Source organism: Helianthus annuus, chromosome 1 (assembly GCF_002127325.2).
Source record: "Helianthus annuus cultivar XRQ/B chromosome 1, HanXRQr2.0-SUNRISE, whole genome shotgun sequence".
NCBI lineage: Eukaryota > Viridiplantae > Streptophyta > Magnoliopsida > Asterales > Asteraceae > Helianthus > Helianthus annuus.
The window spans coordinates 63,066,523-63,079,909 of record NC_035433.2 but is presented as its reverse complement, the minus strand read 5'-3'; the positions used below and the strand labels follow the sequence as shown (position 1 = coordinate 63,079,909).

The window sequence follows — 13,387 nt, the reverse complement described above, 5'->3', positions numbered from 1 at the left end:
TTTGTTTGCGTGTGCTTTTTGTATACGCGTGTTTACTCTAGATATGGCATGTCATACTAGAGAACTGAGGGATACATAGTTCCTCACTTTTTATATTTGGTTGATGAATGAAATTTCACCGGGGTAACCCTTTACCAAAAAAAAAAAAAAAGAAAAAAGACCTAAGTGTGTGGGTGTTTGATCCCGAAAGGGGATGAGTAAAGAATGCTATGTGTTGAAAACCAACTGGAACCATGTTGTCAAGACAAATGGGTTCAAGGAAGAGATGGTGATACGGGTTTTGAACCGACTACAATTCGTCACTACAAGCTCGAATATACTTTTTTTTTTTGGTTTTTTACCTTTCCAAATTTTCAGCGCCATTATGAATTGTTTTTCCCGACGACACGTCGTCGGGATAGGTCAATAATTCTTTTTTTCCACCATAATATTTAATAGTACACCGCCGTTAGAAAAAGTAGGGAACAATTTTATCAAAACTTTTCATTGTTACAACAATAACTGTCACACATGCTCACAAATCAATCAATGCCAATGCCATCACTAAAATCACACAAAACTTTGAAAACATGAACAAATTACAAAAGGGCTCTATATATATGCTACTTCTGGATCATGATACATAATACAATTTCATAATTAGTTTCTAGCATATTTCAAACTAGCTTTTCTAGATAAAAAATCGAATAATGTTTCTAGAAATTTAATGAGAAGCTTGAGTCTCCGAGCCTGCTGGTTTTGCATTGTAAAGCGGCTGCAAAGCCTTCACCACAATCGTCATATTTGGCCTGAAATCCGCTTCATATTGAACACATAATGCTGCAACTGCTGCCATCTGTGTATGATCAGCACAAACAATAACACTTCAGAGATCAAACATAACCCTAATAAAATCGTAAAAATAGAATCGACCTTTGCAACCGCTTTTGGAGGGTAGTCACTGTTTAACTTCGGATCGATGCATTGCTTTACTTTGTCCTCACTTAATTTTGGTGTTGCCTGTAGCAAGCACGATTATACATACGTAAAACAACGAATTAGTTAACTCCATCCATCCCATTAAAAATATTCATCTAACAAGATAAAATACATACATACCCAAGTAACAAGACTTTGTTGACCTTTAGGCATTGTGTGGTCAACCGGTTTTCTTCCGGTCAAAAGTTCAAGAAGAACAACTCCAAAACTATAAACGTCACTTTTTGAAGTTATCTGCCCTGTCATTGCATACCTGAACCAAAAATGTATATATATTATGTCAACACACCAAATCGATAAACGAGTGTTTGCAGGTCAACCCAGCCCATACTAAAAAGACCGTTTGACCTAAACTTGTTCTGACCCGTTACCCGATTCACCCATGTTGTCGTCTAAGTACAAAAGGCTTACTCTGGAGCATGGTAACCAAAAGTTCCCAAAACCCTAGTCGAATGCAACCGGGCTGCACTATCAGAAGACTGACTGCTCAAGTTAAAATCCGCTATCTTGGTTTCACAATCGTCAAATAATAAAACATTACTGGACCGAACATCACGATGTACAATCGAAGGTTGGACCTTCTCATGTAGATATTCGAGCCCTCTTGCTGCACCGTATGCGATTCTAACTCTCTGAGTCCAGCTCAGCGCCGGGCCCGGTTCTGCCCCTTGTACGCCCTTTCTCCCTATAACCGAAAATGACACCAAATTTATCGTAAGTTTTGAGGCCACGAGTACAAGATTATAAAGAATATGAAAATTATGTACCGTGTAATACGTCATGCAAAGAACCCATGGTTGCGTACTGATAAACCAAGATCCGATTGTTTGCTTCCAAGCAGTAACCAAGTAACTCAACAAAATGCTCGTTTTTAAGCCTTGAAACGACAGATAACTGCATAATGATTAATCCAATATCAGATTAATCAGTTTAAAAACACACATGCAAACACCCCTTAACTCTTATATGATAAAATTATGAAAAATCTCACCTGGGCTACAAAATCATTATCGGGCTCGGGTGAAGAGCTGGTATCGAGCTTTTTCACTGCTACTTCTTCTCCGGTACTTAATTTTGCATAAAAAACCCGGCCATAAGAACCTTCGCCGACCAAAGATTTTGTACCAAAGTTACTTGTAATCTTGTTTAACTCGGTTAACGATAATGCTGGTTTCTCAATGGGTAACGGTTTTTGAGACGCGCCACTTCTTGGAGGTCCCGTATTCCTCGGCTCTCCTCTATCACTTCCTAAAACACAAAAAGTTCAAAAACTGTTAATAAATACATTATGTTTTGCTATAAATTATGTCTGAATTACCTCCGTAAGGCGGTCCTCGAGGTGCTGCTGTGGCGACATTGTTGGAGGTTGCACCATCATAGGTGTCCTCTTCCGAACCTCCACAGCAAGACATCCTTCAAACAGAAGGTATGCAAATCCACAAAAAAATACTATGTTTTCAACAAACCATACGTACGCTTTTGTTTGTGATTTTACCTACAAGAATCCCTGCATCACCCATAAATCAAACATTGTTAATCAGTCCCATAAAATGTTAATTCAACCTCACCAAAGGGGGAACTTAAAATATTTAAATATATGACATTAGCAAATTCATGATCCATTGAGGCATTTCATCAAACACTTGACAGCCATAATAAATAAATTAATAAAAAGAAAGCAAAACATCATGTGATTTGAAGGTATTATGATAAATAAAGTTACAACATACCTCAAATTCAAGATTTTAGAGCCAAACAAGAACCAAATAGTGTAGGGATTGATACAATTAACAATAAAAAAGATGTGAAAATCAAGATTTTGACGGGAGGAGAAGATTGAAACAAAACTGATCGAAATTTTGTGGGTTTGGATCTTTGGGATTTTCTCTCTCCTCACTCTCGCCGAATTTGGAAAAGGGGGAGTCAAAACAAAGATTAAGTGTGGGATACGCGGGAAAATCGGGTTCTGTTCTTGAATGTTGATTAATCAAGCGTGTATGTATATACGTGTGTGTGTAATGTGTGTGCATTGCTTTGATTTCATGCTTGCACGTTCATGCAATCATTGATTTCCTATTAGTTGATGATGATGGGCCACTTGTTGGATCCCAACAACACGAATTAAAATTTTCTCACAACTAGTTTTTACTATCGTCGCGTTGCGGCGAACGTCTTTTGTTGTTTAGTATATGTTTACATGTGTTTTGAAATCACTACAAGCGCGTTGCGTACGGAAACCGTTGACAAGAATAACAAGAAAATATTAAAAAAAAAACACTAAAAGATAACCAAAAGAAAATCAACCAAAAAAGTTGTATGGTAATAATGTTGTTCGTATGAAACCTGTGGTCAGAGATGAGTAAATGATACTGGGTACCGGTACCGAATTTCCCGAACCGAAAGATCTTAAGTACCAATTCGGTACGACTTTTGGCGTTCCTGGTACCGGTTCGCTACCGTTTTTTACCTTCATATACAGGTACCGTAATTGGTATTTTCGGTACCAGTACTGATTCGGTATTGGTTGGGACTGAGCTCATCCCTACCCTTGAAAATAAAAAAAGAAATCATTAAAAGTTGAAGAAAATACACAAAAAAAGTTGCACGATACCGTTGTTGTTCCTACGACACCCGTGATCAGGGATGAGCAAATGGTACCAGGTGGCAGTACCGAATTTCTGGAACTAAAAGATTTTCAAAATCAATTCGATACCGACTTTTGGTGTTTTGTGTACCAGGTTGGTGTCGATTTTTATCTTTATGTACCGATAACCGTACTGGTATTTTCGATATGAACACTGGTTGACAAAAACTTATCTAACTTAGGGGCTGTTTGGTAGCCTCTGAATGGTCATTAAGAGGCTATCTTTTAATGGAACCATTAAGAATTTTAGGCCGTGGGGTATGGGGCGGGAGTTTGGGCATGGGTTGGGGGGAAAACGCCCAAGTCACCACCCTGGGTGGGTTTGGGTTGTGGCGTGGCCCCTTGGGGCTTGGCTTTCAAGCCGGGCGTGGGGCGGTATGGCGAAGCGAGCTGGCTTATTCTCATTGGGTCACCCGCCACGTCAGGCCGCCACGTCAGGCGGGTGTTTTAAATTTTGAAAATTAAAATTCAAACTGGTCCCCCCATCCCCCCATCTTCTATAACCGCCACCCGGGTCACCCAAAGGCCCTATATATTGCAACCCCAACCCCACCGGTCCCCCATCCCACGAACCAAAAACCCCACCGGCTACACCAATTGTCTTGAACCCGCTACCCCGCTGGTCCCCCCATCCTACGAACCCAAAAAGAAATGGCATCCTGGACCCGTCAAGAAGAAATGACACTCGTAACTAGCGTCGTGGACGCTATGAAGGGGCGGCCACCGAGCCAAACAAAATATTGGGCGGAAGCATTCGCGGCCTAACGACAAAACGTCGGTAACGATCGCCACAACCTCAACGCGTGCCAACATAAATGGCGCGAGCTACGGCCCAAGCTCGAGCGTTTCAAGGCTTACTACGATGAGGTTCCCGGTGGCAAGTTAAGCCACGAGGACCGGGTGGCGGTGGCGAACATAGAATTTCGAGGCAAGGAAAACAAGGCGTTCGACAAGATCGACCTTTTTGAAAATTTTTTAACGCTCTAGGTTTTTTTTATTTTGTAATTTTTAGAAATTATGTAATTTTTAGGATTATGTAATTTTTAAAATTTTAATGAAGTTGTAGGTTTTTTTATAAATGTTGTGTGATTTTTTATAAATTTTTTGTATTTTTTTTAAAAAAAAACATTTATGCCACGCGGTGCACCCAACACAAGCCCAATCCACGCCCCGCCATATCCCGCGGACATGTAACCCGGCAGTGGGCTGGCTCCGCGGACACGTGTCACCAAATGCCCAACCCAAGCCCCAACCCCCGCCCCACCATACCCCACGGTCTTACTAATGAAAAGATAGAAGAATGTGACATCTGATGATTTACCATTCAAAGGTTACCTCTTAATCATTCAGACTTGAGGTTACCTCTTATTTATTCAGAGGTTTTAAACCATTAAGAGGTAGTATCTGAATGGTCATTAAGAGGCTACCACACAGCCCCTTAAAAGTAAAGAAGATAACAAAACTAAAAAAAACCATATATATTATTATAACTTTTTCTATTTTTACTATTGAAAGCATTTGATTTTTAATATATTGGAGAACTTTTTCTATTTTTACTATTGAAAGCATTTGATTTTTAATATATTGGAGAATTGGAGAATGGAGAATGGAGAATGATTGATCCATGAAATTTGTTCAAGTTGTCATGGTTAAAAAAAAAAAGATTATTATAAACTAAAGAGTAAATTGCCATTTTAGTCGCTGAGGTTTGGTCCAAATTGTCATTTTAGTCCAAATAGTTTTTTTTCCTCTGGGTCCTTGACTTTTTCATTTTCTTGCCATTTTGATCACATTGCCTAACTCAATTTAAAAATTTGGTTATAACCAGGGGTATTTTTGGCATAACTGTTGTGTAGTGATAACCAGGGGTAGTTTACAACATAATTTATAAACCACATAATAATTTAATGCCAAAAATACCCCTGATTATAACCTGGTTTTTAGACTAAGTTAGGCAATGTGATCAAAATGGCAAGAAAAAGGAAAAGTCAGAGACCCAGAGGAGAAAAAAAAAACTATTTGGACTAAAATGGCAATTTGGACAAAAACTCAAGGACTAAAATGACAATTTACTCTAAACTAAATTTGGTTTCGATCGGGATCGGTATCGATTTTGTACAATTCATTACCCACTGATACATTACCGATGCTCGGTATAGTTTACAATACTAAATTTGAAAGAATACCAACATATGTTTTACGTAGTCCGAAACCCAGGGTCGGCTCAACGCTTTTGAAGGTCTAAAGCGAACTCTAAGCATGGGGCTCTTTCTGGTTTTTAACTGATTTTTTTTGTTACTTTAATTATCTCTAGTATGTGGTGGAATTTTTATATATTATACTAATGTTTTCTAAAAAGAAACTAGATTATATGGTTACTAGGTCATCACCCGGGTGGCAACCCGGGTTGAAGAAAACTATTAAGATAAATATAAAGTGTATAAATAAAATAAAATACAAATTCTCATGTTACATAAATTAGTGATACAGTGGATATACAATTTAAAGATAGTCGAGTCCCTTTGAAGATGCATATCATTCGAGTTACCAAAATCCTTCCTTTAGTAAATTGAGTTCGCTCTATAAAAAAAAACCAAATTATAAGTGTTTAAATATATAATATAAACTTTAGTGTCGATACCATATAATATAAACTTTGGTGTCGATACTAAGCTTGCTAAGATATTTGTTGATTTATATGTATTACGAGTTGAAGTTATGTCGCGAATCCATCATCATCACAATAAAGACAAAACTTACCATATTAACAGATACTTAGCCTCAGCAATCACCGTGCCCCGCAACACATTCATGAGCGTCTTGGTCTAAGTCCATTCATCAACAAATACAGGGTCTCTAACCCAATATCAATTCTAAAGTAAAGTTCCACCAATTCTTTTGAAGCAAGAAGCAACCAAAGCCAATTATTTCCTAATCATATCTTAGTTTAAACATATATTATCTGTCGTTCAATTTCTATTAAGATCAAAAGTAAAAATAAATATAAATTGTCACCTTTATCAGGGTCCACACAGACAATAGCAACTAAAGAAGAATTGAAGTTGTCACCTATTTTCAACCAATATTAATAATAAATAAAACTTTAAGAAATATGAAACAATTAACAAAGATATATCCATATTAATAAATCTTTAAATTTCTTACCATAAACAAAGCATTGTGCCACAAAGTTGCACTTCGCATATACGCTCTCGATTTTCTCAGGAGCTATGTACTCTCCTTGTGCCAATTTGAAAATGTTCTTTTTCCTGATATTATGAAAATATAATTAATATAACACTCAAAGCTCGTAATCCTATTGGTGGCAAATTCAACATATATATTCTGGTCAACCCGCAAAATCTTGTAATATTCAACTCCCATCATTCCTTGTTCGGTTATACGATTGATGAATACTTTTTCTTATTAAAATTTTGTCCAATTGCAGATACAATACCTAAACATCAGCTAACTGCCTCCCATCACGACATCCACCAACAGTGTATAGCTTTTCATCTATGACGACCACACCATGCTATAATACAAGATGGAACACAAAAGGTAATATGATATGTGTTTAAGACAACCAACTAATATAACATCACATATAAACAAACGCAGTCCCACTTGAGGTTTCAAAACTTAATGAATAATGGATATCTACAAACCTTATAATGGGCTATTGGCCATGGCCCAGCTACTGGGAGAGCAACCCGCCGGTCATATTTCAACTCAAAATGCCAATTGGAATTGTCCGAACCCATACCACCTCTTCCAGAGACCAAAAAGTTTTGTTAGTACGATTGCTGAAAGACAAACTAATTTCACTGAAGACTCTGGATCACAATCACACTATGAATTGCCCTCCAAAGTAAAGAACCAACACAACCTAGGCTACTTAAAAAAAGAAAAATGAGTAGTCATACCTTTGAAGAATAATACAGTGAGGTTTATGTTTAGTTGAACTCTTGAAAGATATTAATAGCGTTCTGTAAAAGCAAGTTAATGGGAAAAAAGTAATCTAATGGAGGGCCAAACAAATACTCTTATTGAACAGGTAAAATCTAGAAAAAAGAGATAGGTAAAAAGGAAACATGTCATATGAATCGAATGTTGGCCAACGCCTAATTTTAATGCATAAAACCCCTTAAACCTTTTATTTAAAAAAATAATATTATTGAAATAATTTGATTTTACTAATCACATTTGACTGATATGATAGAACAAAATAAAGTTAGCAGAGAAGAGTTACCTGAGCTTTCTTTTCAACTGCATCCATGTCGGCAAGGACAACTTTTCTTGCCCGCGGGTCATTGCACAGTTGTTCCAAACTTTCAAACTACAAGTCATAGAATAAGTTTTAATATAAAATGTGAAAAAAAAATCAAGCTTTTGTAATCTTTTGTAACAAAGTGTAGGTTCAAAGAATAGGGTTATAACAGTGTGCGGGAAATTGAAGTCTTGGTCAAATATATAAAACATATTAAATGCAAATGAAGTTTAATTATTTCCTAATCATATCTTTGTTTAAACATATATTATCTGCCGTTCAATTTCTATTAAGATCAGAAGTAAAAATAAATATAAATTGTCACCTTTATTCCTTCCTTAGCAGCCCATGCTTTGAGCATATCAGGGTCCACACAGACAATAGCAACTAAAGAAGAGTTGAAGTTGTCACCTATTCTCAACCAATAATAAATAAAACTTTAAGAAATATGAAACAACTAACAAAGATATAACCAAATTAATAAATCTTTAAATTTCTTACCATAAACAAAGCATTGTGCCACAAAGTTGCACTTCGCATATACGCTCTCGATTTTCTCGGGAGCTATGTACTCTCCTTGTGCCAATTTGAAAATGTTCTTTTTCCTGATATTATGAAAATATAATTAATATAACACTCAAAGCTCGTAATCCTATTGGTGGCAAATTCGACCCATTCATATATTCTATTTCCTGATAATAAGAAAATATATAATTAATAAAATACTTATAGGTCATAATCCTGTTGGTGGCAAATTCGACCCGTTTACTTACAAATGGATTTGGGTTGCGTGTTATCTCTAACGGGTCAAACAAAGCATATAGTTAAAACCTCCTAGATCATTATGTTCAAATAATTAAACTATCATAGAAATAAATATAGTTTTTGTAATCATTTTTTCACACACTAACTACTATAAAAGAAATAAAAATCTTTTGATATAAGGGATTCAACCTGACCCATATAAAACTGACCCATTTTGACCTGAATCTATTAGACCCGTTAACCGACATGTCCTACCGGTCAATGATCTTTAAGCGGCCTCCAGGTGACCATAATCCTATGTCTCCGGTATGAAGCCATACTTCTTCATCGATTACTTCTCTCCTGATCAAATTAAATCAACACAAAACTCGGTATAATACACACATTTAAAGATACACAATTAAAAGTAGAAGAGGGTAATCAAGACTTAATTATACGTTTGCACTTCATCTTTGTAGTAGCCTTGAAAGACAATCGGTCCTCTCACACAGATCTCTCCACGAGGATATGGTTGATCATAGGATGTACAGTTCATTTCCGGAACATCTACAAGCTTTACTTCTAAAACAAGAAATTATTAAAAAAAATAGAATATAAATTTTATTATTATTGTTATCATATGATCGAGACTTTAATTGACATTTCATACTTTTATACGTTTCAACATTCCTACTAAATTAGTGAGAACTGAGGTACCCTGTGCTAAATTCATCTCATAATTCAAAGAATGGCAAACTATAGCTTCTAATATTTTATTGAAAAAAGAAAAAAACTGACCACAAGCAGCATTAGGAGCGCCCACGTGACCCGAGGTGACATCGTTGACATTCATAAACGTTATAACACAAGAACTCTCGGTCATTCTATACCCCTCAGATACAGGACAACCAAAGCACCTGAAAACATGTTAGTTTTCTGTTAAAATAATTAATAATATGAATATATGACCTTTTGTGATAATAAAATATTGAAAACTAACTTACACTTTAAGAAAATCCCTGACACCAGGTAACGAACTTCCATTGCTAATCGGGTGAATCTATTTTTATCGTTGTTAGTATGAGATTAAAATATGCACATAATAAACTACTTGTAAACAAAAAAAAGTACCTCACAGTAATCGTATATGCATAATCACCTTTATCTCCCAGTCTTAATAATCAAAATTAAACCCATAGTAAAACTTAAAATTCCAATCAAAATTTAAACCAATTACCGCTACAAATGTATCTAAAATCAACCAGCATATTTTACCAGAAGTTTGCCATTGTTAAGCAACACTGTAGTGGGGTACTCTGCAACAATACGACAACGTTTGCATCAATCCAGTCTCTCTTTTCACGCTCTCAGCGGCCATTATATTAACAATTAAGATTTTGTTTTTCAAAATTGTAAAGAAGCTGTATATGATTTCAATTGAAAATTAAAACATTTGACCCCATTCATCTATATTTAATTATATTCCATTTTTTAGTCAAAATCTATGACTTCAATTCCAAGAGTAGAAATAACAATAAACACCCACTAAATGCCCCAACTTTAGACCAAATTCAACCACCCCTTGAATCAAAAACCAATCTCAGAAACCAAATTAATCCAGAAAAACTAATAACTCATTTGAAACCCTTGAAATCAAGATCTAAAAAAAATGAAATATTTGGAAATCAAATACCGAGAAACATGAAAGGCGATTGATACCTCGATGATAATAACCAGAATCTGAGACTTGAATCGGAGATTTGGATGATTTGAGAAACTAAAACCCTGAAACAATTTCACAAAAATAATCCAGAAAAATCAAGAGTCTTCTCAAGTTATAGAAATAACAACAAACATCCATTTGTTGAAATACGACTTTGGTTTTTAGGGTTTAAAAATAGGATGATGAAGATCTGGGATTGAACGATGATGATGACAAACCTTGATGATGATAGGAAGATTGGTGAAGGTGGCTGTAGTTTGGGTTATAGAGAAGAGGGAGAGAGTGTAGTTAGGGTTTCAGAGAAAATATGAAGAGTGAGAAGCTGAATGAGAAAAAAGAAGGGTATTATAGGATCCGATTTTGTGGGTCGGTTTTGGCCATTCGGATCCCACGAAATAAGGGGAAATCACACGGAAGTTTTTGGAGCCAAAACCAATATCAAGAAGCCCTATGGTGATGACACCTCATTCTCCAAGCCCTCATAACATGACACATCAGCTCTTATTTAACATGTTTATTATATATAATAGATTACTTATTGTTGGATGAATTTAAACGAAGATTATCACATAAAGGCATATTCATAGCTCTAAAATGATTAAAAAAAAATTAACTAACATTGGTTTTGCTAACAAATAATACTTGTATCTAATCATTATATATGAAGATAAAAGAATATAACTTTGAATGTGAAGTTGGAATCCCAAAAATCATAAATCGATTAACTTTAATGATTGAAACTCATTTTTGCCCCTTCTTAAACCTATAACAAAAATAATATATCTCATTTTTCCTCTTCCTAAATCAATAACAAAAAAAAAAAAAAATACTATATCTCATTTTTCTTATATCTCACTAGGTTAAAACCCCGTGTATTACACGGGTTGCATAAATATAATTTTAGATAATAAATTATAAAAAAGATGTATTATTAAAAAAAATCGTATATTGCACGTGTTGAATAAAATATAATGTCATATGTTAATACAAACAGTCATCAAGATTTATCTTTTAAAATGAATATTGATATACTATTTACTTATTGTAACATTTTACTATGTTTTTTTGCATAAATGTAATTTTATATAATAAATAATAAAAATATATCTTTAAAAAAACTCGCATATTGCACGTGTTTAATAAAATATAATATCATATTATAACACGTACTTTTAAAAATGAATTTTAATGTACTATTTACTTATTATAACATTTTACTTTGTTAAATATGTATTCTTACCTAATTTTTTGTTTAAAATTATTATTATTATTTAATATGATCATAATAAAAATAAACATTTATATTCTTATCTAATTTATTATTATTATTATTATTTAATATGATCATAATAAAAACAAATTTTTATCATTGTCTAAATATTTATTCTTATCTAATATTTTTGTTTAAAGTTATTATTATTATTATTTAATTTAATATGAGAGATAAATAGAAAATTAAGATGAAAAAGCACTAGGGAATGACACGTATCCAAAAAAGATTTTAATTTATTATTATAGGAAGATATAGATAGTATAAATAATAAACTATTACCAAATAATTATATTTCAATTAGTTTTTTATCACAAAGACAACTTTTTATAGAAATATTGTCAAACAACCGCCACCTTTATCCCGTCATAGTTCATAGTTCATTTGAAAGTAATACTTTGGAATCAACGGCAACTGATCAAGTTAATGGCAACTATGTATAATTGCTATTTCAAATTATTAACTTGATCAATGGCCATTATAAAAAATAATTATCATTTATCAATGGTCAACATTTACATACTCATTTATAATTGGCCTACGCATGTTGAAGAATAGACTTAAATTGCACCCCTAGATGCAATGTTGTATCGTAATAGATAAACATTTAAAGTTGAATACTCTTTTATAATTGACCTACGTATGTTGAATAATAGTTAGTAATAATTAATTCAAATAAATAATATTATAAATGAGAAGGAGATTAAACTAAATAATAATTATCCATAAGATATTAATTAAAAGAAATTAAACTAAAATAATAATTAAAGAGATAGCCTAATATGATGACAAGTGTCCCTAAAGTGGTTTCTTTTATTATATAGTATAGATAGATTTTTCCCTTCATAAATCAATAACAACAATAATATATGACTTTATTTCAAATTGGAGGCCCTTAGAGGAATGAGGCCCAAAGCAAAGCCTTGATTGGCTTGCCCTTAAGCCGGCTCTACCGAAACCTTTAAAAATGAATTCCAGTATTGTATATGATAATACAGATACTAGTAGTAATGTCGGTATCGATTTGGTTCGTCACGCTACCAGTACAATACCAACAATCGTTTTAGTTTACATTACCAAAATCCAAAGAACAGTAGGGTTTCTTGTAATGAATGCAGAAAAAGAGACCATCATTGTATCCTAATTTCTTAACCATCTCCTCTAAAACATCAGTATTCAACACTCGAAAATCTACATAATCAATGTAGTTCATCTTCCCACCAAAGTATTTCCTATTTGGGTTTTCTACAAAATTACCTCCATGGTGAAATTTTATGGTAAATTGAGTTTGGGTTTGACCTGTAAACAAACATCAATAACAAATTAACACAGAAAAAGATTCAAATTTTACCTAATTCAGACCCTGTGAGCTTGCATGTCACTTATGGTACATTTCATCCGGTTCGAAATACTGATCTTCAGCTCTAACCTTCCACACTCGAAGATCCATGCTCGTAACAGAGTTCCAATCCACTGTAATTCTTCAAGAATGCCTGATCGCCAATGAACAGCTCTTGATTTTAGAGGTAGGTTAACTTGAGGGTTTCAAAGTGATGAAATGGGAATTATATGAGGTTGCAGCTCAAGAGTATGATGATTTAACCTTTCTGCCCTTTGACCATTAAAAGAAAACGTTGATCTGTGACGGAAACATGGTCCAGGGGGTAAAAGTGCGACATAACATAAACGTTGGGGGTGGGGGGGGGGGTAAATTGCAATTATTTCGTTAGGGGGGTCAGAGTGTCAATTGGCACTCTC

General features: G+C 34.4%; 2 protein-coding genes across 2 annotated transcripts; both read right to left on the bottom strand.

Annotated features, from left to right (window-relative positions):
- Positions 1 to 570: 570 nt before the first annotated feature.
- On the bottom strand, positions 571 to 3,010 carry LOC110867441 (probable protein kinase At2g41970). Its single transcript, XM_022116466.2, has 8 exons — positions 2,709 to 3,010; positions 2,297 to 2,485; positions 1,970 to 2,226; positions 1,746 to 1,872; positions 1,390 to 1,663; positions 1,099 to 1,231; positions 913 to 999; positions 571 to 835 (listed from the first exon to the last, which is right to left on the bottom strand). The coding sequence occupies exons 2-8, from the start codon at positions 2,388 to 2,390 to the stop codon at positions 704 to 706; spliced, it is 1,104 nt and encodes a 367-aa protein (XP_021972158.1). The 5' UTR covers positions 2,391 to 2,485; positions 2,709 to 3,010; the 3' UTR covers positions 571 to 703.
- Positions 3,011 to 6,636: 3,626 nt separating this feature from the next.
- On the bottom strand, positions 6,637 to 13,079 carry LOC110895747 (long chain acyl-CoA synthetase 7, peroxisomal). The gene is made up of 15 exons (XM_035987711.1): positions 13,021 to 13,079; positions 12,887 to 12,928; positions 10,578 to 10,653; positions 10,356 to 10,421; positions 9,641 to 9,696; positions 9,435 to 9,553; positions 9,095 to 9,218; positions 8,913 to 8,999; positions 8,394 to 8,497; positions 8,218 to 8,303; positions 7,875 to 7,961; positions 7,291 to 7,393; positions 7,080 to 7,157; positions 6,788 to 6,891; positions 6,637 to 6,691 (listed from the first exon to the last, which is right to left on the bottom strand). Exons 1-12 carry the CDS (start codon positions 13,077 to 13,079, stop codon positions 7,355 to 7,357), a joined length of 945 nt encoding a protein of 314 aa, XP_035843604.1. The 3' UTR covers positions 6,637 to 6,691; positions 6,788 to 6,891; positions 7,080 to 7,157; positions 7,291 to 7,354.
- Positions 13,080 to 13,387: the final 308 nt, after the last annotated feature.